Genomic DNA, 20120 nt, shown 5'->3' on the forward strand with positions numbered 1-20120 from the left:
GGCTCCCTGGTGTCTGAACCCCGCAATGAAGTCCCTCAGGATGCTACTGAAGCCACAGGTAAGAAGCATGAATCCCATCTTGCCCTAACAGGTACAGTACAGTACGCAGGTATGTATGGCTGCGGTGATCTCCCTTTCTCCCATCGCCGCAGGAAGGTGAGCCCCTCCAGCGCTCGCCTCCATAAACATATCAGCGAGGAAAAACAGCAGCTCCGTGTTTTCTCAGTCGCATTAAGAGACAACTCATGTTATTGTGTCGCCTTGGGTTACACCGGGAACAAATATTTTCCTTAGGGACGCCACAAAACCCGCATTGTCAAGAAGAGGCGAGGCAATTGTAGCTGAAATGCTTTGAAAATGACGGACGTAAATGCAAATTGCCTCAAGCAGCTGCTGAGGAATTTTTAAGCGTCACCCTACCCGGCGGAGTGAAAGCGAGCACCCACATGGTTCACTTAACCCGTACCCATTGCCTCAGCCCAGTTCCTCCTCCGTTAACGACCTCCATTAATACTCATTCCCGTTCGCTCTCGGGTTCTAATTAATATTTTTGAAAGCGTGACGCGACTCGAAGGAGGAGAGGAGGTGAGAGCGAGAGGGTTAAAAAGGCAGAAACCTGAGAAGGGTCGAAATAATGATATAGTGTAGAAAGAGATGGAGAGGGAGAGGTAAATAATACGAGGGATGGGAGGAGGCGCAGCGACAGACAGTAGCCAAGGAGGGAGGAAGTAAATACGGAGGAGATGAAAGTTATGGGAGGAAAAGAAGGCAGCCAGCGGGGAAAAGGATTAAAGGAGAAGACATGCATAATTGGAAACAGAAGCAAGGAGAGAAGAATATAAAATACTAGTAATAACAGAATGAAGGGAGAAGAGTCAGCATATATAACAAAGTGAGGAAAAAGAAATTAAGAAAGAAAAAAAAAAAATAAGATAGGAGGAGGAGAAGGCATAGATAATTGGAGACAGAAGAAAGGAATGAAAGATACAAAATATACGAAATTCGGAAATATTGAAAAAAAAAACGTAAAAACAAACAAAAATAACAGCGGAGGAGGAGGAATGAAGAAAAAGAAGGGACAGCAGGAAACGAAATAGAAATAGAAAGGAAATGATGAAATAAAGGATATAAAATGAGGAAATGAATTAGAGAGAGAGAGAGAGAGAGAGAGAGAGAGAGAGAGAGAGAGAGAGAGAAAGACTAAACAGTGAGACAAGCGTGAGGGGAACAGAAGGAGATGCCGTGACGCGGAGGGAAGCGGCGCGGCAGTGGCGGGCGGTAACACGTGACGGAGAGAAAGAGGGCGTGTGACCGGAGTGTGCCGCCACCACCGCCCGTAACGCACACCGAGAGGCACCCAAAGACGTCTCAGGATTCCTTCACGCCCTCCCTTGACTCTAGTGACGGGGGCAGTGACAGGGGCGGTGACGGGGCGGTGACGAGGCTGTAACGGGATTGGTGACGCGGCGGTGGTTGTGCAGAGTGGTGGGTAAAGTAAACACATAAGGGCGAGACTTTAACATCAAGGATATTGTTTAGCATACGAACACAATACCGCAATTACCACTACTACTACCACCACTACTGCTGCCACCACCACCACCACCACCACCACCGCCCGCCCGCCTGCCGCCGCCGCCGCCATGTCACAACCACCACCCAAAACCATCTAGTCATGCTATCTTTGTACGGAGAATAAGACCAAGTAAATATATGAAGACGACGTCACTGAAACATACGCACGCACACACACACACACACACACACACACACACACACACACACACACACACACACACACGGCTCCGTTCCTAGAATCTACACTAAAACTAACAATATACATAAGATGCAAAGGTAAGTTGATATCCTAATTTTCCAGTGGCGTGTACACCAGCACTGCTTTCAGGACCACCTAGTCATATCATGTGACAAACAACACAAACAGCACCAACACAAACACTACACCGTGCATGACATCACCTAAATTCCACAAGTCAGGGCGCCTCTCGTATCTCATTACTAATTACTGGCACTTGTGAGTCGGAACGTGATTTGGGATAAAAATAACGACTCCCTGATACTGAGATCCATTACACATCTCCTCCTTCTTCTGTGTCCTCTTCTTCCTCATTTCCCTTCTCCTCCTCCACCTCCTTCTCCTACTACTCCTCCTCGTTTTACTCTTCCTCCTCTTACTCCTCCTCTCCTCATCCTTCTCCCTAGCATTCTAATATTCAACATTTTTCTTTATCTATAGTCTCTCTACGTCTCACTTTAAAACAATTAAACTCCCCACGATTCTCTATTCATTGCTTCCATTCTGACCTTGCACATTTTACAGGTCATCGTAGCAAAACTTATCTGTCTTTGTCTCTGCGTCTAGTCTGCCCTGTCTTTCATTTTCCGGATCGTCATTATGCTATTCAAGAAGGGAAGCCATTAGGGTTAATAAATATACCTTGAGTAACATGATTCTTGTATACTCCTTGTTAGATATTTTTATTGGCGGTGAGTGAGTGACGATGCAATCAGTGTTCTTCCGCCTTCACATCATTGCTACATAATAATTTCCTGCAGTCCCTCGGCACCATACCCGATTGGTGCGGCCCACAAATCAATCAGTCGAACAGTCCCATTCTTATACCAATACAGATTTCCCGTTACATAAATCACAGTATAGATTTACATTCCCGATACAACACTGCTTTCAAATATATTCATACAATAGAAATGTCATCCTTCATTTTTTTGCGTGCAAGTCCTGGCGAGGAAGAAAAGTCCCGTGCAAGACTTAACCGAAGATGAACTAGAATATTTCTGAATTACATACTCTAATACTACTGTCAAACGCTTCAAGATAATAGTACAATACCTTATGAAAGTTCGGGTTTCCTGGAGTAGTTCAGAGTTTTGGTGGCTGTGGCGAATGGAGCTAGCTGGAATATTGTGCCAAAGCCTCAGTGGAAGCTCAGTTCATTGTGCCCTGCTTAGAGACGAGGCGGGATGGCTGACTGCCCGCGGGTCTTCTGTGTCCCTGCAGCTCAGCATAATCCCATCATTGCAAGGACCTGTCAAAGAAACAAACATTCATTATATGACAATGTTTCATTTTTTCTTTATTTTTCCATGATTTAAGGTAATAAAAGACGTCACAGAGCTCAGGACTATCCCATTATTGTGACAGGCTGTTAAAGAAACAAGAACTCATATAAGGACTCCACATTCATTATTTTCTCTATGACTTAAAGGTAATAGAACAAATGAACATTGAAATACTAAATGAAGTTTACATTATTTTTCAGTTTTCAGTAATTGAGTTAGAATGACATAAAAAGATAGATAAAATGAATTAAAATGACTACCCCTAACAACCGCATCGGCCGCCTGCTGCACCGCAGAGGGAATTAAGGCACACCACGCACTGTCGCGCCCACACAGTGCACCACACTGACGAGAGTACTGAGGTGTGTGCATTGTCAGAAATGTAACTATGGCATGCATCGCAAGCAGCACATATGGAACAAGCGTGTCTGTACCAATCGTGCATTTCAGAAGGACTAAAGGAAGCTGTTTGGAGTGGAAGTGAAATGGACAGATTTCACGTCAAGAAGTCACTGGCACATTATGCACACATAACAGAGACAAATCCACAGTGTTAACCTTTAGCCTCCATTACATCTACTTAAATGCCATAAACGCAACGACGAAACTCGATATTTCTTTGGAAAATTATGATTTATTTCTCTTTTTATTTATTAAAATACTCAGATATTTGTTCGTTTGTTTACTGTTTTACGTAATTTTTCAAAAACAATTCGGAAATTTAACTTAGAAATGAAGAGAAAAATATCAAAGTTGAAATAAATGACAAATTTGATTCTCAGCCTCAACTTTTTTTTTTTTTTTTTTTTCGAAATCGAAGCTCTTTCAATGCCCTCCCTCTCTCCCTCTCAAAACATCCGCGCGAGTGCGCAAAGCAAAAATTAAACAAATAGAGCTACTGTAAGACACGGAGGAGAGGAGGTAAGGGTTGGTGGACGAAAGAGACGTAGATGGGTGGGTGGGTCTTTTACCTCTCTTCCTTCCATCCTCACATACCCTCTACTTACCTCTCCCTTCCCCCTCCCTTTCCTCCCTTTCCCTTTGGGCAGTAGTACTCTTGTTCCCTCGAGTCTTTGTTATGATGTCCCGTGGAAATTATTCTCAGAGTGACAGATTTGCGGGGAAGGGAAGAACACACCTCCCCTCTTCTCTCTTCCCTCGTACCCTTTACTCTCTCTCACCATAACGAGGGGAGGACGCCGGCAGGGATACGGTTTTACGCTCCTTAATCTCCCCTCAGAAACCTCTACTTTAGATACGAACGTAGCGGGAGAGGTAGACCAGGATGAAGGAACCACTGTATGTATGAGTCAAAGGGAAAAATTACTACTACAACTACTACTACTACTACTACTACTACTACTACTACTACTACTACTACTACTACCATCTGCTGTGGTCAGGGTTGTTTGTGCCTGTGTCTGTGCTTGTGTGTCCCGTCTCTCCTTCAGCATTGGCCTGGTAACTAATCACCTGCCAGCTGTTTCCCCCCTGTGACCTTTCCTTACCCCCCACATCTCTCTCTCTCTCTCTCTCTCTCTCTCTCTCTCTCTCTCTCTCTCTCTCTCTCTCTCTCTCTCTCTCTCTCTCACACACACACACACGCAACACATACATGGCCGAGTTACTCTATACCCACTACACAACACAGCGCCCCAAGGTTACCGCTGATCCAAAATAACAAACAAGAACAATGAAATATGAATGTCGCGTTACACCGACAAATAGTTCCCAATCAGTCTTGGAACTGCGAGAATAAATGAGTGAAAATTACTCGCGCGACGGAAACAAAGCAGGGAGTAAGACAGAAAAATGAACGAAGTGAGAAAGAGGAACAGGATTAGCAAGACGAGGAGAAAATGAAGTAAAGGAAAGAAAGAAGAGAAGTAAAAGAAAGATAGAAAAATAATTATAATAATCAACGATATATGAAAACTAGAACGAAAGGAGGAGAAAAGGAGGAGGAGGAGGAGGAGGAAGGAGGAGGAGGAAGATGAAGAAGAAATAAAGTAGATGAAAAAATAGAGGAAAGAAAAATACAAAAGCGAAAGAAAGAAGCGAAAATAATTTACAATATATGAAAGACAAAGAAAGAGGAAGAAAAGGAGGAAGAGGAGGAGAAGAAGGAGAGCTAACTGTGAGTCTGTGTCTGGTAAATATTGGTTTAACATGAGGAATAAAAAGGTGAATGAATAGAGACGCAAACACTGAGACAAACTGACTGGTCTCTGTGTGTGGTGGTGAGGGGCGTGGGGCGGGTTGAACTGTCTTGTCAATGGCAAATTAGCTCAATGCCACGACTGTTTGTTTGCGTGAGTCCAAACATGAAGTCAGTCACCGGTGTCATTATGAGTATCTGTGAGGAGAGAAACGCCGAACACTAATCGCTCGGGTGTTCATTGCCACGGACGAAGAGGGTGTTGATTTGGGACAGAGTTGAGCGTAGTGGTGGTGGTGGTGGTGATGGTGGTGGTGGTAGTAGTAGTAGTAGTAGTAGTAGTAGTAGTAGTAGTAGTAGTAGTAGTAGTAGTAGTAGTAGTAGTAGTAGTAGTAGTAGTAGTAGTAGTAGTAGTAGTAGTAGTAGTAGTAGTAGTAGTAGTAGTAGTAGTAGTAGTAGTAGTAGTAGTAGTAGTAGTGTAGTAGTAGTATTTCACATAGCATATACACACACACACACACACACACACACACACACACACACACACACACACACACACACATACATTTAAAGAAAAATTGGATAAGTGTAGATATGGAGACGGGGCCACACGAGCATAAAGCCCAGGCCCTGTAAAACTACAACTAGGTAAATACAACTAGGTAAATACACACACACACACACACACACACACACACACACACACTCACCACCACAACCACCATCACCATCACCATCACCACCACAACCACAACCACCATCACCATCACCACAGCACACAGATACACCCAATATAAACAAATAGATCTAAAAAATCCCCAAAAGAAACTAAATGTCCTCAAAAATTTCGCCACCCAAGAAAGAGAAGAAAATAAAAGAAAAGAAAAGAAAATCTCAAAGACATAATTAAACCAAAAAGGAACAAGAAAGAAAAGCTTCGTCTTTACTGCACGCAAATGAGGTCACAAGGGAGTACAGAGTCTTAGTAATGATGATCAATACGTCAGGGGAACTAAGTGCGCTGTCGTAAGGCGTGGAGAGACGGGAACCACAAGACAAACAACGTGTGTGTGTGTGTGTGTGTGTGTGTGTGTGTGTGTGTGTGTGTGTGTGTGTGTGTGTGTGTGTGTGTGTGTGTGTGTGTGTATTTGTGTGTGTGCGTGTGTGTGTGTGTGTTCTCGTGAGGAAAAGGTTAATGATTTGTATTTCTAATGGAGTTCAGTAAAACAAGTCTCTCTCTCTCTCTCTCTCTCTCTCTCTCTCTCTCTCTCTCTCTCTCTCTCTCTCTCTCTCTCTCTCTCTCTCTCTCTCTCTCTCTCTCTCTCTCTCTCTCTCTCTCTCTCTCTCTCTCTCTCTCTCTCTCTCTCTCTCTCTCTCTCTCTCTCTCTCTCTCTCTCTCTCTCTCTCTCTCTCTCTCTCTCTCTCTCTCTCTCTCTCTCTCTCTCTCTCTCTCTCTCTCTCTCTCTCTCTCTCTCTCTCTCTCTCAAACGCCACATTTTGACGGCTTAAGTAAGACTGATTGGATTTTCATAGGAAGTTCATCTTGTTTATTTTGCATTTTTCTGACTTCATATTCTTGCTCCTCTTTCCTTTTAGCAGCAGTGTGTGTTTTAAGCTTTTATGGTCTCTCTCTCTCTCTCTCTCTCTCTCTCTCTCTCTCTCTCTCTCTCTCTCTCTCTCTCTCTCTCTCTCTCTCTCTCTCTCTCTCTCTCTCTCTCTCTCTCTCTCTCTCTCTCTCTCTCTCTCTCTCTCTCTCTCTCTCTCTCTCTCTCTTAGACGTTGCTTAATTTCGTGATCTTGGCAGGCACACTTTTGAAAATGGTCTCATTAGCATTCTCTCTCTCTCTCTCTCTCTCTCTCTCTCTCTCTCTCTCTCTCTCTCTCTCTCTCTCTCTCTCTCTCTCTCTCTCTCTCTCTCTCTCTCTCTCTCTCTCTCTCTCTCTCTCTCTCTCTCTCTCTCTCTCTCCATCTGGTTCTGATTACTCGCAAAACTTTCTTATCAACAGCCAATCAGAACAGGCACAAGTAAAACTATGAGAGTGCTGGTCCCTCAACCCCGTTCAGGAGATCTTGAGGTCTTCAGCCTTTGTACCCTCCACGCGCAGGCGCACTCTTTGCTCTTATGAATTCAAGACGTCATCGAGAAGAATGTGCAATAAAGAGGCACTTCACAACTTAGATTCTTTATTTTTTTGGTTTAATTTATTACAGGTCGTTTAATTTGTAGTCTATTGCCTGTTGTTTTCCTTTTTTTTGTAGTTTTTCCTCTTTATTATGGTGTGTTTTCGGAAAGAATGTGCCATTTAGGTTTTTTTTCATCTCTTTTTATTTATTACGTGTCATCTAATTTGTAGTTTATTGTCTGTTGATTTCATTTATTGTGGGTTTTTTTTTTTTAGTATTTTCGGAAAGAATCGCCATTTAGATTCTTTATATTTTTGTATTGATTTCGTATTTGTTGTTTAGGCTCGCATTCTCAAACACTCCTTCGCTTTACCTTCACTATTTCAAGAGGGTTTATTTAAATTGACGCGAGTTTCTAAAGGTGTTTTTATGGATCTAGAGGCAAAGTGACAACATTTCTACATTATAAACTGGGGAAACACTCTTGAAAAGCCCGCTAATCATCTCTGTGGCCTTGGAAAACAGATGTAAGGAAAGAGCAAAGCGTTTCTGTATACGGGCCTTAATTTGTAGTTTGCCAGTTGTTATTCTTTTTTTCTTTTTAGTTTTTCCTTTTTTGTGAGTGATTTGGGAAAGAATTTGCGATAAAATGACACTTCACCTTTCCAATATCTCTGTTTCTTCTTGATTTCTTGCGTGTAGTCTAGTATGCATTTAATTTTCATTTTTTTTTAAGTAATTGTGTGTGTGTGTGTGTGTGTGTGTGTGTGTGTGTGTGTGTGTGTGTGTGTGTGTGTGTGTGTGTGTGTGTGTGTGTGTGTGTGTGTGTGTGTGTGTGTGTGTGTGTGTGTGTGTGTGTGTGTGTGTGTGTGTGAAAGTGTGAACAGAGGCACTTCATCACCTTTATCTGCTTTAGGAAAGAATGTGAACAGAGGCACTTCTCTCTCTCTCTCTCTTTCTCTCTCTCTCTCTCTCTCTCTCTCTCTCTCTCTCTCTCTCTCTCTCTCTCTCTCTCTCTCTCTCTCTCTCTCTCTCTCTCTCTCTCTCTCTCTTTATTCGTGATTTCTTGCGTGTCGTTTGATTTGCAGTTTATTATCAACTTTTTGTATGGTTTTATATTTTTCTGTTTTTTTTCGGAAAAATTATGCAAAACAGAGAGAGAGAGAGAGAGAGAGAGAGAGAGAGAGATTCAAACCCCAAGTGTATATTTTCTTTTCTCTCCTTTCTCACTTCCTTTTTATTTATTTACTGCATTTTCTTTCCTTTTCCAATCATGAAGGGTTTTTTTTTTTTCGTCTAATTTTCTCTTCGTGATTATTCTTCCACTATCCAGTTTTTTTTTTTTTTTTTTTTGACGTAATTTTACAGCAATATTTTTTTCCTCTACTAGCGATTGAAGTATACTGGGTTGTTTCTTTACCTCTCTCTCTCTCTCTCTCTCTCTCTCTCTCTCTCTCTCTCTCTCTCTCTCTCTCTCTCTCTCTGTCTCCTAATCCTCCGCCCCTCCTTGTTTTTTTCTCCCCTACAGCCATTCCTCTTTCTCGTGTTTCTTGTTTTCTTCTCCACCTCAATCCTGTATCCATCTTCTCTTTAACCGCTTCCTTATTACGCTCCATCATCCTTCCCTTGTTTCTTATTCCTTTCTTCTATGCAGTCTTTTACGCACTTTCTCCCCTTCATCTCTTTTTTCACTCCCTTTAGCCATGTATTTTGTCATATTTATCTCTCCTTTACGCTTCCTAATTCCCCTCACTCCCCTCTCTTTTCTCCTACTTCCTTGTCCCTCCCCTCGCTCACCCACCCGCTTCACATCCTGCTTCTTTCTCCTTTCTCTTTTTATACCTCTTTCTTTACATTTACATTTTCCTTATACAACTCTCCCGTTTTGTTTTTCTCTCTCCTTCTCTCTTTCACTCACATATTTTTAATCTTTAAATTACTTTATTATTCTTTTCCTCCTTTGTATCCTCCTTTTCTCATCGTTTTCTTATATCCATTTCCTCTCCTTCACTCCTGATGTATTCTTTCTTATCTTCATCCTACTTCCTTATTCTTCCCCCCATTATATCCTACTTTTCTCTGACCGCTCTTATCTCCCCTTACGTTCCTTTCTTTTATATTAATTTCACGCCGCATCTTCCCTGTGCAACACATCAGCAACACTTAATCAGGAACAGTGACATGGGAAACCAGGAGACGTTTCTTCATGTAGGTTTTCAGCGTCTTCCTCTTTTGTTTTTCCCCTCTCCTGGTCTTTCCTCGCCTCTTTTTCAGCCGGTAATTACTCTTCTCCTCCCTCTGTGCCTCTCCATGTCTCAGAGCTCTCGCATCCGTGTCGGAAAAACAAGGTGGTTAGAAGGAACTTTTAACTATCATTTATCTTCTTGCGGAAAAAAAAAAAAATTCTACTTCGAATCTTGTTTGAAATGCGACACATGATGAAATAAATACCTTGGATATGAAACATGATATAGCAGTAGTAGTAGTAGTAGTAGTAGTAGTAGTAGTAGTAGTAGTAGTAGTAGTAGTAGTAGTAGTAGTAGTAGCAGCAGCAGCAGCACCACCACCACCACCACCACCACCACCACCACCACCACCACCACCACCACCACCAGTAGTAATAATAGTAGTAGTAGTTGCAGTAGTAATAGTAGTAGTAGTAGTAGTAGTAGTAGTAGTAGTAGTAGTAGTAGTAGTAGTAGTAGTAGTAGTAGCAGTAGTAGTAATAGTGGTAGTAGTAGTAGTAGTTGTATAGCAATAAATATACCGATAGAGATAATACCAGATGTTGAGAAAGAAAGGAAGGAATGAAGGTAGGAATACGTTAGCGAGTTAGGATAAGAGGAGGGAAGGATTGGTATGAGATCCTTCAGTCTTTATCTGTGGCACACAAACTACTTAAATCCTACTACTGGTAGAGGAGCGTGTGACAGGTACGTGACAGGTGCGAAGGAGAGAAGGAATAGGATGAAGAAGAGCAGAAGAAAAAGTAGGAGGAGGAAGATCTCGACCTTCTTAATTTCTGCCTCTTTCGCCCTCCTTTTCGTCTTGTTGTGGCCACAGGGAGTCAACAACCCCAGGGATAGCACTCATCCACAGGGGGCGCCGTGGCCTTAATTCCGGGAAGTGAGGGGCGAGAGTGGGGTAGAATGAGTGAGAAAGTCAAAAGCTCTCGTAACCACAAAGAAGACATGCCTCCGGACTCGCGCGGGGCAGAAGAGCAGAAGAGCCGCCTCGGGTGAGTCACACAGTTGTTGGGGGCAAGTCGGATAGTCATAATTTGCATCCTTGGCGAATTCTATTATTACTACATTTTCTTTTGGGTCCCTTTCTTCATCCGCCTTTCTGCGTGCCATATGAGACGCGGGCGAGACGAGACGAGACGAGAAGATCCTGTTGGCTTGCTAAATCAAGTCAAGTCGGCAACATAGCGTGATTACCCATCTGCGTCGAAACCCAACCCCGAATGCTCTTTTGTCTTGCGTCCCCCACCTGAGCCTCCGTCGTACTGACGTCACGCGCACGTCACAGCTACGTCAGAGGGCCAGGCGTTGAGCGCGACCCGGCCACCACCAACTGGTTTTTGTGGCCACTTTTTTTCCCCATATTTTTTTTCTCTCTCTCTTCGGTGGGAGTGACATAGCAGTGTCATTACGAGGATATAGTAAATGCTAGCGTGGAGGGAAGGGGATGGGGGCTTTAGGAAAACGACAACGACGAAGATAATGATGATGATAATGATGATGATGAGGAGGAGGAGGATGATGGTGGTGGTGGTGGTGATGGTAATGTTCGTGATGTTATATTCAAGATGGTGATGAAAATAGTCATGGGTGTTGATGTTGCTGCCGGCAAACAATGGTAGTGATAGTGATAGCAGTATAGTAGTAAGAGGAGGAGGAGGAGGAGGAGGAGGAGCAGGATGGAGAAAAGGAGTGGGGATAGAGAGTTGAGAAGGAGGATTTGTGAAAGTGGGAATAGATGAAGATGCGGGAGTGAGAGATAAGAAAAGAGTGATGATGAGAGTTGAGTTGAGAGAGAGAGAGAGAGAGAGAGAGAGAGAGAGAGAGAGAGAGAGAGAGAGAGAGAGAGAGAGAGAGAGAGAGAGAGAGAGAGAGAGAGAGAGAGAGAGAGAGAGAGAGAGAGAGAGAGAGAGAGAGAGAGAGAGAGAGAGAGAGAGAGAGAGAGAGAGAGAGAGAATGTCCCCATACTTAATATATCCAAGGCGACAGCAACGGGGATGAAACTTTATTTTTTTTACAACTCAAAGACGAGGAAGCAAAAATAGACTTGAGAGACGAAGACACAGCGACGTTCCGGGAGAGAGAGAGAGAGAGAGAGAGAGAGAGAGAGAGAGAGAGAGAGAGAGAGAAATATGACCCCCGAGCCTTGACTACCATAAGTAAGAGGCTCCTTCATGGTCAATTTCCCCGAGCAGACCAATTGCGGTGATTTGCTGCTATTATCTTCGGCAAAAAAAGGGACACATGAAAGAAGGAAGGAATGAGAAGAAGCGGGGGGGAATATGAAAAATACCTCCACATGTTCCACTTCCAAGTATATATTGTAAGTGACGCCTCTTGGTATTTATGAAAGAGAGAGAGAGAGAGAGAGAGAGAGAGAGAGAGAGAGAGAGAGAGAGAGAGAGAGAGAGAGAGTGTGTGTGTGTGTGTGTGTGTGTGTGTGTGTGTGTGTGTGTGTGTGTGTGTGTGTGTGTGTGTGTGTGTGTGTGTGTGTGTGTGTGTGTGTGTGTGTGTGTGTGTGTGTGTGTGTGTGTGTGTCGAAATTACGAAATTGTTAAAGAAAATTATGCGTTTGGTTTGGATCTATCATGGTGGTGGTGGTGGTGGTGGTGGTGGTGGTGGTGGTGGTGGTGGTGGTGGTGGTGGCGGTCGTGGTGGTAGTTGTGGTGGTGGTGCTTGTGGTGGTGGTGGCGGTGCTGCTGCTGGTGGTGGTGATGGTGGTGGTGGTGGTGGTGGTGGCGATGGTGGTGGTGGTAGTATTTCCCGCTTTTTTGTTTAGGAATACTCTAAAAACTCAGATTTTTACAAAGACATGAAGGGAATGGTTATAGTTGTCAACATTAGGATCCTTCACACAGAAAAAAAAAGAAAAAACACACACACACACACACACACACACACACACACACACACACACACACACACACACACACACACACACACACACACACACACATAAAGTCAAAGTCACGTCTGTTTTAGGAAATAAACCACCAAACAAGACCATAAAGAAAGAAGCAAAGTAACGTAAGAGTAAATATATATATGCATCCTCGCGCCACCAGCGGAGGCCACCAACAGCTTAATATATTCATGCAGCCCAACACGTATCTTTGTCCCGACACAACCACCCGACGCCCTTTAGAAATCCAGACCAGATCCTTGAAGCGCGCCACAATCTGCGCCTCTTCATCACACGACGCGCCAATTACACACAATTATCAAGATCATGACGCAGGGGATCGGTGACTGCGGTGGGTCGTGGCGGCTTCTGCTCCGCCCTAAAAACAGTACTTGCGGAAGATGTGCGAGATTGCGTGAACAACTACAGATACTTAAGTGCCTCTCTTCAGCCCATGCCCTTGTTTATACTGCCGTCTTTTCTTATGGCGCTTAAAGACGCGAAAGCTACAACAAGAGAAACGGATGGTTACCGAAGTGACGAGGATGTGACTCTTGATCTTAGGCACTAGGAGTTCTTTGGAAACGTTTCTCGTCGACTCTAAGTCCTAACATTCATTGGTTAGATGCTTCACAGAGAATTCTTATGAAATATAGTTGTCATTTTTTTCAATTTCGTGTGTGTGTGTGTGTGTGTGTGTGTGTGTGTGTGTGTAATTCACCACCACCACGGTCGCCTGTGTGTGTGTGTGTGTATGTGTGTGTGTGTGTGTGTGTGTGTGTGTGTGTGTGTGTGTGTGTGTGTGTGTGTGTGTGTGTGTGTGTGTGTGTGTGTGTGTGTGTGTGTCATATGTCAGTAATGTGATGTTATTGTGGTGGAAGCGACAAAATCAAGAAGTGGATTTCACATCTTAGATTCATGAGCGGAGAGTTGGCCGATGTTTCCTCAGAACAAATTCAGATCTTTCCCCTGCGTAACAAGAACCAAAGGAGAAATTATCCAACATTGAGATGAAGAAAACGAATCTCGGTGTCTAAATATGAGAGCACAAGTGAGAGGGAGACAGTCAGATCTTTCCCCTGCGTGACAAGAACCCAACGAGAAATTATCCAACAGGTGCCTCTATCCGCATACCCGTACGAGCCGCGCCCCTAACACCAGCTGTCACTTCCTTATCTGGCAGTCTGACACTGATACGGGGCCTCATCAGCCTAGGAGGAAGATAGCAACCATCTTTCCCTGCTATCCCATCCACCACCACCCACCCGACACCCGCCCACCACGAGCTTGTGTGGCCGACTGTAAATCCTAAGAGTGACGCGAAGTAAGACAAGACAAGACCTCGCGTCCCCCGCCATCCGACCTCCCTCGCCTGTCTGCCTGCCTCTCTCCGTCTGTCCCTCCGTCCCCTACTGACTCATCCCGTCTATGTGGAGTGTCAGGTGATGGCTTAATGTTCCTGGGGCGGGTAAGAGATGCCTGGTGAGGATAAGGCATCACTTGGACGGGAAATGGATGCGATTGGGGGCGTCACTGTTTTGTTTGCGGATTACCCACGACCTTCTGTCAACCTCGTACCCATTAGCTGCTACTCCTCCTCTTCCTCCTCTTCCTCCTCTTCCTCCTCTTCCTCCTCTCCCTCCTCCTCCTCTTTCTGTCTCCTGTTATTAAAGTCTTTCTGTCTCGCCCTCCTGCTCTTTGTTGTATCTACTCCCATAATTTTGATATCTAAGCAACAGTCTCTCTCTCTCTCTCTCTCTCTCTCTCTCTCTCTCTCTCTCTCTCTCTCTCTCTCTCTCTCTCTCTCTCTCTCTCTCTCTCTCTCTCTCTCTCTCTCTCTCTCTCTCTCTCTCTCTCTCTCTCTCTCTCTCTCTCTCTCTCTCTCTCTCTCTCTCTCTCTCTCTCTCTCTCTCTCTCTCTCTCTCTCTCTCTCTCTCTCTCTCTCTCTCTAGTCTATCCTTTTCTTCTGTCTCCCCCCCCGTCTCCTTCCTCCTCTCCATCCCTCAGTCAGCCACCCCCTCACCACTCTCTTCCCTTCAGTGCCAACACAACCCCTACCCGGACGCGGCACTTGACATCCGGGTGAGGGTGCCGTGGGTGCTTGTAGCGGCTGGCACCCCATTGTTCTCTGGCCACCCTCTCCCCTCCCCCACACACATGCACACATGCACAGCTGGTATGCATGGGGAGAAAAAATCAGGGTGTGGTTGAATATTTGTGGCCTGGGATGAGGAAGTGAGTGTTTTGTAATGCATTAGATGACTGTGAATAAGAAGGGAGATTGTAGTAGTAGTAGTAGTAGTAGTAGTAGTAGTAGTAGTAGTAGTAGTAGTAGTAGTAGTAGTAGTAGTAGTAGTAGTAGTAGTAGTAGTAGTAGTAGTAGTAGTAGTAGTAGTAGTAGTAGTAGTAGTAGTAGTAGTAGTAGTAGTAGTAGTAGCATCAGCATAAGCATCAGCATCAGCATCAGTACCAGCACCATCACCATCACCAACAGCATTAGTAGTAGAATTAGTAACAATGATAAGTAACAATGTGCTTAAATGTACTCTATATAATTTTCTGAGCTGCTTGTTAGTTTTCTTTATTATGGTGGTGGCTAAAAGTTAGTGCGCGGCGTACTGCAGTGTGGCAGAGTGTGGTGTGGCTGTGAGTTACGATATGATGTGGTAAACTGGTTCTCGCCGACGGGGTGATACAAAAACTGGGATGTGGCGTGGCGTGGCGTGGCGTGGCGCGATGTGGTGCGGTTTGATGCAATTTAGTGATGTTTGTAATACGGCAGTGATGCAGCAACGGTTAGCATGCTAGGGAATCGTGGCTTGTGGCGCCCTCTTTTGTGGGCTGTTGAGAAATGCGCAGTGATCCCAATGGCCTCCCTGACTGCCTGCCGGCATGTCGGCCTGAACTGTCTCCACAGCAAGACAAAATGAGGCTGTCCAGCAGTAATGAGATGCTATTCCGCCCATCTCCATTCCCTCCATCCCTCACTCCATTACTCCACCTTACATCAGCAGTACTCACAACTCTCCTCATACACACACACACACACACACACACACACACACACACACACACACACACACACACACACACACACACACATTGATCACAAACAACATCTATCAAACATTATAACATTACAAGATGAAAAAAGAAGAAGCGTTGTGTTAGAGTGATACAACAAACTACATAAGAATGTGCAGCAGAAAAAACTTCCTACCACATGACAATAGGTCAGCAGTTTTCTTCTTTTCCTTTCAGAGGAGACGCTAAAAGGTGACCTGCTGGGGAAACCACGGAAGGAGCGCACGGCCTTCACCAAGCACCAGATCAGGGAGTTGGAGGCGGAGTTCCAGCACTCTAACTACCTCACTCGTCTCCGCCGCTACGAGATTGCCGTCTCGCTCGACCTCACCGAGAGACAGGTAAGGGCCAGATTTGTTATAGAAGTAGTAGTGGTGGTAATGGTGGTGGTGCTTTTAGAAGTAGTAGTAGTAGTAGTAGTAGTAGTAGTAGTAGTAGTAGTAGTAGTAGTAGTAGTAGTAGTAGTCGTGGTGGTGGTGGTGGTGGTGGTGCTAGTAGTAGTAATTGAATATTTTTTAATGTATATTTTGTTTTAAGAAAGATGCAAGGAGGGAAGACCACAGAACCCAGAGTGAGGCAGACAACGTTCTTGTTTGCAAAGTTGAACTAATAACGGTCTCTCACGTGCGGCAGGTAAAGGTGTGGTTCCAGAATAGACGCATGAAGTGGAAGCGGACTAAGAGCGGCCAGCTTGCTATGAAACGACAGCAGCAGCAACAACTGGAGCAGCAGCAGCAACTCGAACAGCAGCGACTGGAACTAGAACAGCAGCAACAACAGCAACAGCAGCAGTATGAGAGTAAACAAGCACAACAGCAGCAGGTGGAGAGTGACGCTAAACCTGAGTACCAGCAAGCACCGCCACAGCAGCAGCAGCAACAGCAGCAGCAGCAGCAGCAGGAAGGCACGAGCCGCGACTCCTGCAGCAGAACCAAGACCACCTGCACCTTAGCAACACACGTGGACAACACCAGCAAGACAAACACTGAAGAAGGCGTCCCCCATGACCCGGTACTTCCACACCATGGGGTTATGAACCCCTCCCCGCCACCCCAGGTCCTCCCTGCTGCTGAGCTAGGACAAGGCACCCTCCAGGAGTCCTATCAGGGTCTCCACCACGCCCTCACTCCTTCAGCGCCTCCCAATATGGCAGTGACCTCCCTCCCTGGGGCCCTGGAGGACGCCGGTTCCTACTCGGGCCTTCAGGACAACTTACGGGAATCGAACTCGTATCTAGCGGATGGAGAGTGATGCCCAAAGAGTCGCCAGACCGATTTCTTAGCTATCCTGCAATTCTCTGATGAGTGTATGTGCGAGCGCGCGTGTGTGCATGGGTGAGCGTTTGTACCACTAAACCATATTTATTGATACCCTATTTACTACACTTTTTTCACTTTTCTATTGGTAATTGTATTCTGTACATGATTCTCAAGTAGCCTGACAGGAGGCGCTGAGTCCCGCGTCTCCTCACTTCTTGACACTTCGGGTGCGGCGCAGAAAAATAATGTATAAGACTCATCAGTTCATTACACACCATAATCTGTCAAACTGCGTGTGTTTATTAGCCCGCCAGATCCCATCGCAAGAGTCAGCAGGGAGCGAGATGCGGGAGGAAGCCCTGAAAGTACTTAATGATAATAGTAATTCTAGTAACAATAACACAACGCGTCCAGCTTGAGCCAAAGACGCCGCGCAACACCCGTGTCCAGCAACTAATACTGACAAGCTTGCCGGGACGCCTTACCATGGTGACACTAATACACGGAGCAGGTGTTTCTGTTTATCATCTCTAGCATTCAATCCAAAGGTAAATTAAGGTCAATACTCAACTGTATGCCAAGTTCATTCTCAATAATGGATTTCAAGACTAGATGATTTGACTGTATGCTGTAGAGATTTTTTCCCTCTCTCTTTTGGCTGAATAATAGCTTAATATTTTCCTTCTGCAATAAAATAGAATGTATAATATGAAGTTATGCTGAATGTCCTTTTATAAACAAGTGTTTGGTTTATTCAAGGGTAATAACCTTCACCGACGAGGTAAGCTGTTTTTGTGTTTGCCACATAAAAGACACTTCCAGCTTTGAAATAATATCATGAAACGGGGAACTGGGTAATAAATATTTTCACACCAAAAATAACTCGCTCCTGAGGAAGGGGAGGCACAAGGAGGTATAATGTATCGCTTTTCCCTTTCCTCCTCCCTTTTGCCTTTCCCTATCTCCTCCCCATTCTTCCCTCTCCCTTTCCTCCTCCCTCCCTCCTTCCCCGGCAGACACGACCCTTGGGAACTCCTGTGGGTATTATGACGGTGTTGACAAACAATCACAAGGGGGAGCCGCACCTGACCCCTCCCCCCTGACCCGCAGCAGCCCTTCCTGGGAGTGTTGTGACAGGTGTGGCGGCGTGGGGACTGGGGAGGCGGCGTGGCGGGAGCGGCGGGAAGCGGAAAGGTAGATACTGTTCTGAGAGACATCCATGGTATTCTGAGCAGAGTCTAATATTATAAGAATGAGAAAGATATAAAGGGGAAAGTAGTGGTGGTGGTGGTGGTGGTGGTGGTGGTGGTGGTGGTGGTGGTCAGTGAAGGATGACTGACAGGGAGGTTTGGGTAGGAAGGGAGAGTTGAGAGGTGGCTGGGTTGGGGTGGCCACTTTTCGACCCAGCAAGGATACAACGAGCATCGCCTTACCGGAAACTGTTCTATGTTCCCTGTCTTCTCTTGTCACCACCTTCACCTCGCACCCTCCCCCCACCCCCATCCCTCACTTCCTCTTCTCTCGTTCTCACCTCCTTCCCCGAACACAGATATGTCCTTGCGGTGTCCTATTTCCCCTCGATCTGCCCGCTCTGCCATTTATCTCCGTATTTCTTACTGTGACACGGAGACGACACACTGCTTACTTGTTTACGAAATGCAACTCTCTCTTGAAGAACGTTCCCACCCTCCGTATGCCTTATCGCCTCCTCTTCCTCCTCTTCTCCCTACACGGCAATAAAACATCCTCCCCCACCACTCCCCTCACACATTTAACCCTCCTCTAGGCCTTCCTATAGTTACAAGACAGCGGATCACGTCGAGGATTGCAGAGGACGGGTTTAATTCCACAGTGAGAAGAAGGAGGACATGAGTCTGGGAGGACACATCATTAGTCACCTCACTGCCTCCCTTCCCTCTCCCTCGCGGATATTGGGACGACGAGGACACGGTGACAACTGGGACACGCAGACATGGATATTTCGTGAAGGGAAAGTTTGCGGTTAGCTAGCTGACGGTTGTAAAGGGTGGCATGTAGTGAACGGGGTAGGGGTGGAGGGTTGGGCGGGGGCTAAAGTCACTCCTCGCCCGCAATGTTGTGATAAGAATAATTAATCTTAGTGATTTGTGGAGGCGCTGTCGTGACTCCTTCACACTACCGGATCTGGGAGTGCGAGTCTCTGCCACGCATATCCTCTCTGTGGCTCCACGGCTCCTCAACACTGCCAAACACTGACTTCCTCTCTGTGGCTCCACGGCTCTTCAACACTACCAAACACTGACTTCTTCTCTGTGGCTCCAAGGCTCCTCAACACTACCAAACACTGACTTCCTCTCTGTGGCTCCACGGCTCTTCAACACTGCCAAACACTGACTTCTTCTCTGTGGCTCCAAGGCTCCTCAACACTGCCAAACACTGACTTCCTCTCTGTGGCGCCAAGGCTCCTCAACACTGCCAAACACTGACTTCTCTGTGGCGCCAAGGCTCCTCAACACTGCCAAACACTGACTTCCTCTCTGTGGCGCCAAGGCTCCTCAACACTGCCAAACACTGACTTCCTCTCTGTGGCGCCAAGGCTCCTCAACACTGCCAAACACTGACTTCCTCACTGTGGCGCCAAGGCTCCTCAACACTGCCAAACACTGACTTCCTCTCTGTGGCGCCAAGGCTCCTCAACACTGCCAAACACTGACTTCCTCTCTGTGGCGCCACGGCTCCTCAACACTGTCAAACACTGACTTCCTCTCTGTGGCGCCACGGCTCCTCAACACTGTCAAACACTGACTTCCTCTCTGTGGCGCCACGGCTCCTCAACATGAATCTAGAGAAATTAAGCGAAATCAATTGCTCGAAAAATCAATTCTCGAATTATCAATTGCTCGAACCGTGAATTGCTTGAAATGGCCCGATACTCTCACCTTAGCAGTCAGTCTTCCAGGGCTCTCTCTCTTTGTTGAATTGGCACACGGTGGCAGGGCTACTCTCTGTACAGTCTTCCCTTAATTGTTAATACGCATCACTGGAATAATTGTATATTGTTGGCATTGTATTTTACTGGATTTAACAATAATAAGATACCATAAAATTTAAATTACTTCCATCAATTAATCATTAACTTATTTATTTATGTTATCACTATTGTTATTATTATTATCATTATTATTATTATTTTTATTATTATTATTACTATTATTATTATTATTATTATCATTATTATTATTATCATTATTATCATTATTATTATTATT

General features: G+C 45.3%; 1 protein-coding gene and 1 long non-coding RNA gene across 2 annotated transcripts in view; one reads left to right on the forward strand and one right to left on the reverse strand.

Moving 5' to 3' along the window:
- LOC123508021 (homeobox protein Hox-A2-like) overlaps positions 1 to 17577 on the forward strand; it is an 18908-nt gene extending 1331 nt beyond the window's left edge. The window contains exons 1-3 of the mRNA XM_045261378.1: positions 1 to 58; positions 15791 to 15954; positions 16247 to 17577. The exon at positions 1 to 58 is cut by the window's left edge and continues 1331 nt beyond it. Of these exons, the coding sequence (XP_045117313.1) occupies positions 1 to 58; positions 15791 to 15954; positions 16247 to 16864 (840 nt within the window). The 3' untranslated portion in view covers positions 16865 to 17577. The remainder of the gene's footprint in view (positions 59 to 15790; positions 15955 to 16246) is intronic.
- The window catches only part of LOC123508024, a 43481-nt gene continuing 26103 nt past the window's right edge, over positions 2743 to 20120 (reverse strand). Inside the window, exons 2-3 of the long non-coding RNA XR_006675849.1 lie at positions 2873 to 3068; positions 2743 to 2761 (exon numbers count right to left, since the gene is read on the reverse strand). This is a non-coding gene — a long non-coding RNA (uncharacterized LOC123508024). The remainder of the gene's footprint in view (positions 2762 to 2872; positions 3069 to 20120) is intronic.

Source organism: Portunus trituberculatus, chromosome 24 (genome assembly GCF_017591435.1).
Source record: "Portunus trituberculatus isolate SZX2019 chromosome 24, ASM1759143v1, whole genome shotgun sequence".
In the NCBI taxonomy this organism is placed as follows: domain Eukaryota; kingdom Metazoa; phylum Arthropoda; class Malacostraca; order Decapoda; family Portunidae; genus Portunus; species Portunus trituberculatus.